Source organism: Cyprinodon variegatus, unplaced genomic scaffold (assembly GCF_000732505.1).
Source record: "Cyprinodon variegatus isolate N-32 unplaced genomic scaffold, C_variegatus-1.0 Scaffold1777, whole genome shotgun sequence".
In the NCBI taxonomy this organism is placed as follows: Eukaryota; Metazoa; Chordata; class Actinopteri; order Cyprinodontiformes; family Cyprinodontidae; genus Cyprinodon; species Cyprinodon variegatus.
Window position 1 is genome coordinate 27,529 of NW_015152230.1, and position 3,276 is coordinate 30,804.

General features: G+C 43.6%; 1 protein-coding gene across 3 annotated transcripts in view; it reads right to left on the reverse strand.

The window, feature by feature from the left end:
- LOC107104527 (heterogeneous nuclear ribonucleoprotein L-like) overlaps positions 1-3,276 on the reverse strand; it is a 30,361-nt gene that overhangs the window by 6,143 nt on the left and 20,942 nt on the right. For all 3 annotated transcript variants that reach the window (XM_015404535.1, XM_015404534.1, XM_015404533.1), the window contains exons 3-6: positions 2,887-3,124; positions 2,305-2,390; positions 998-1,094; positions 801-873 (exon numbers count right to left, since the gene is read on the reverse strand). In XM_015404535.1, coding sequence (XP_015260021.1) covers positions 801-873; positions 998-1,094; positions 2,305-2,390; positions 2,887-3,124 — 494 coding nt within the window. The remainder of the gene's footprint in view (positions 1-800; positions 874-997; positions 1,095-2,304; positions 2,391-2,886; positions 3,125-3,276) is intronic.

Consider the following 3,276-nt stretch of genomic DNA (forward strand, 5'->3'; position numbering starts at 1 on the left):
GACCTGCCAAGGAAAGTTGGGAAATTTTGAATGGCTACTACTGTAGATCAATGCTAGCCTGGCATCGATCAGGTGCTAGAGCAACTCTAGTTGCTAGAGCTCGATTTCATAGGTGAGACTAAGCGCATCAGTGTCATCAGCTTAGAACCAATCAGAGAGCTTCAGATGTGATGCAGACACACACACCAACATGCTCTGTTTTTGTAATTTTGACTGTGAAACATGTGAAGCTGCCAGAGAAACTCTCCAGTAAACGATTTCTGTTGGTTTGGCCTAAAAGTTCAGAGGATCTAAGCTGTTCTTTCTGCTTCGTTCTTCATTTTCACTGCAGCATTTTCGCCAGTTTGTTACAGCTCTTCTGCATTTTGGGTAATTCTGGTGCGGCGAGTGGCCCAGCGTAAAGTCCCGCCTCCTGCGCTGTGATTGGTCCAGATCTGTTTAATTCATTTTGGTTGGCCAGCCTGGATAAGCTCACAACATCATCATTTACAAATCAGGCATTGATCTAAAAACAATCTACAGCGGAAATCACCAATGTTGTCATGAAAAGTAACTTTTAAACATTTTGGAAAATGATAAGAGCCACACTGAGTGTGTGTGCTCCTGTTTTAGAATAAGAGTGAGGACCAGTTTAAGTTTTTAACCTTTTGAGCGACGACATTATGCTGGTCCTTTATGCTGACGGTCAGTGGGTGAGGGTGTGGTATGCTGTGGTAACGGACACATGGTGCTCATCACACATAGCAAGATGAGAGTGTGTGTGGATGTGTGCTTTATATTAGATGAAGGAGGTGTCCTACCTCGGTGCAGGAGGAAGGGTTTGGTGTAATCCCAGCTGGAGGTGTCATTGCGGACGACGTTCAGTCTGTTTGGCTGCAGGGGGCGACAGAGCACAGCACCTCTGGGTGGGTGTGTGTGCGTGGGCATAAGACTGAGGATGCATGTATGTGTGTTCACCTGGGTGCATGTTTGTTGGACAGTGTGTGAGTGCGTTTACCCGAGCATACTCGATCTTCAGTGTGCAGCAGCCAGAGTAGATGTCTGCTCCGTTTAGCGCCATTTTGGCTTTCTGAGCATCTTCCACCGACTGAAATGTTGATGCTTTAGTTAAGGATGAGCAACAAGCCAGCAGCCTATCATGAAAGAGAAATGGGTACGGGAGGTTTAGCTCATCCATCATCCTTCAGGCTGCATCAGAAGCTAATCTGCTTCTGATACAGCCTGAAGAACAGAACATAGGAAGAGTTTCAGACACAGTTGTATAAATTCAGACGTATAATTAAAAAAAGACTGATCTGTTGCCCAAACAGAGAAAACCCTCTGAAAATGGAAACCCAAATATGTCTCTGATAAATGCTGTAAACAAAGAGTTGTCTCATTCCGGCTGGTCATAAACAAGCACTTTACATCAGCTCCAAACCATTTGTGTAAAACTCAAGGTCAGCAACATTCCTCTCACAAAAATGTAGATAGAGAACCAGAACATTAGCTGGAGCTAACGAACCACAGCAGGATCGCATGAGCTCAGCAGTAAGGGGGGAAGCCCACACCAGAGCGGGGCAGAGGCGACAGCTGGCCACTGCTGGAGGTAGAAGAAGGACAGCGGTACCCAGCTGGGCAAACTAGACCAGTTTTTGACAACTTGGCTTGAAGGAACAGAGACTGGCAGTAAGGCATGGGCAGCTCTGCCCAGGGGCCATAGTAAAGACAAAGTTTATTTATACAGCGCCAGTTTACAACAATAAAGCCACCTTACAGAGACCAATCAGTCATTATAAGGAATCGGTTTCTTGTGACGAGCCGAGCTGACTGAAGGGGCCCTAAATGATTGTGGATTGACTCATATTTTACCTTCAGAGTTTATCTAACAATTATTCAGAAATGAAGATATGTTGAGCTTCAGCTGTATTAAGACAGAATCCCAGTTTTCTTCTCCTGGATCAGGGCTCTGAAGCCTCACTTTATAGACTGAGCTGTGACATCTATGCTCCTTGGTTCTGTGCTCTGATTGAATGAATGAATGAATGAATGAATGAATGAATGAATGAATCAATGAACACATGGCCAGAACTTTCCATTTTCTTTCATCACATCTGGCTCTTAGTGTGAGTTTCTGGTGAAGCTAACGGACAATTCCTCAGCAGCGTTTTCAGATTCAGTCATTCATTGAATTCAGAAATGGGACGAATGTCAGCAGAAGCATTTCAGCAGACTGTTCTCATTCTCTAATCATTTTTCTTCTATCACAGCAATAAACAGATAAGGAACTGCTAATGTTGAAACATAGAGCTAGAGGAAGGATATTCCACCATGGCCTGGATGCCATTACGTTTGAAGATGACGATGCGCTGGACGTTTCCCACAGGATTACACACAGTGTACAACACATCCTGTAAGAAGAGCAAACACAGAAACTGAGCCGCTTCACAGACTTGAAGGTTTTAGCATAATGCAGTGGTCTGCTGATGTCATCAGATCAGGCTTTCATTCATGTGGTTATGTAACCAAATAAACAGCGTTTTAACTCATCCAAATCAATCTTTCAGGTCATTTTTAGAAGTAAAAATAGAAGTATACAGTTTTATTGCCTTATAGAAATGGATCAAAATCAGAAAGAATAGAAATCTGATCGCTGGATGAATCACAGCAAGTAGCTGGAACAGAAAATATTTTTAAAAAGTTATGGCAGAGGGAATATTCAGAAACATAAACCCAACCTGGGATCCATCTTAGCAGAAGAGAACATTTAGAAAAATACACAACTTCAATAAAATTCCCTTTAATTTATCCCCAGAATGATAAAAATTGATTCTGATTCAGCTTCCATCAATCCCAGTAAATCATAACAAACAGAACAGAAGGGTTTGCTTCAGCAGCTCCACTCACAGTGCTGATGGGGTACAGCGGGTTCTGGATGGACAGCAGAAGGACCTTGTTTCTGCTGGACGGGTCGTCTGCGTTGGTGGGTCGGGTGATTCTCTGGCTGGTGGAGAAGTTAAAGAAGGCCTGCTGGTTGGCGATGAAGATGGGCTCGCTCCCTCCATGCCTCACGCAGCGTTCTGCACTCTCCAAGCTGTCAAACTCCACCAGAGCCTGCCTCTTGAAGGGCATCATCATCACATAGCTGGGGGGGGGGGGGGTTTGCAATCAGTTAATCTGACAGTCTGTTTGGCAAAGTTCTGAACTTTTATTAAACATTTAATGAAACCTTGTTTTGTCCTGTTATTAAAGGAAAAGTTTGGTAATATTAAAAACTCAAACTTCTGAAAGTACTTT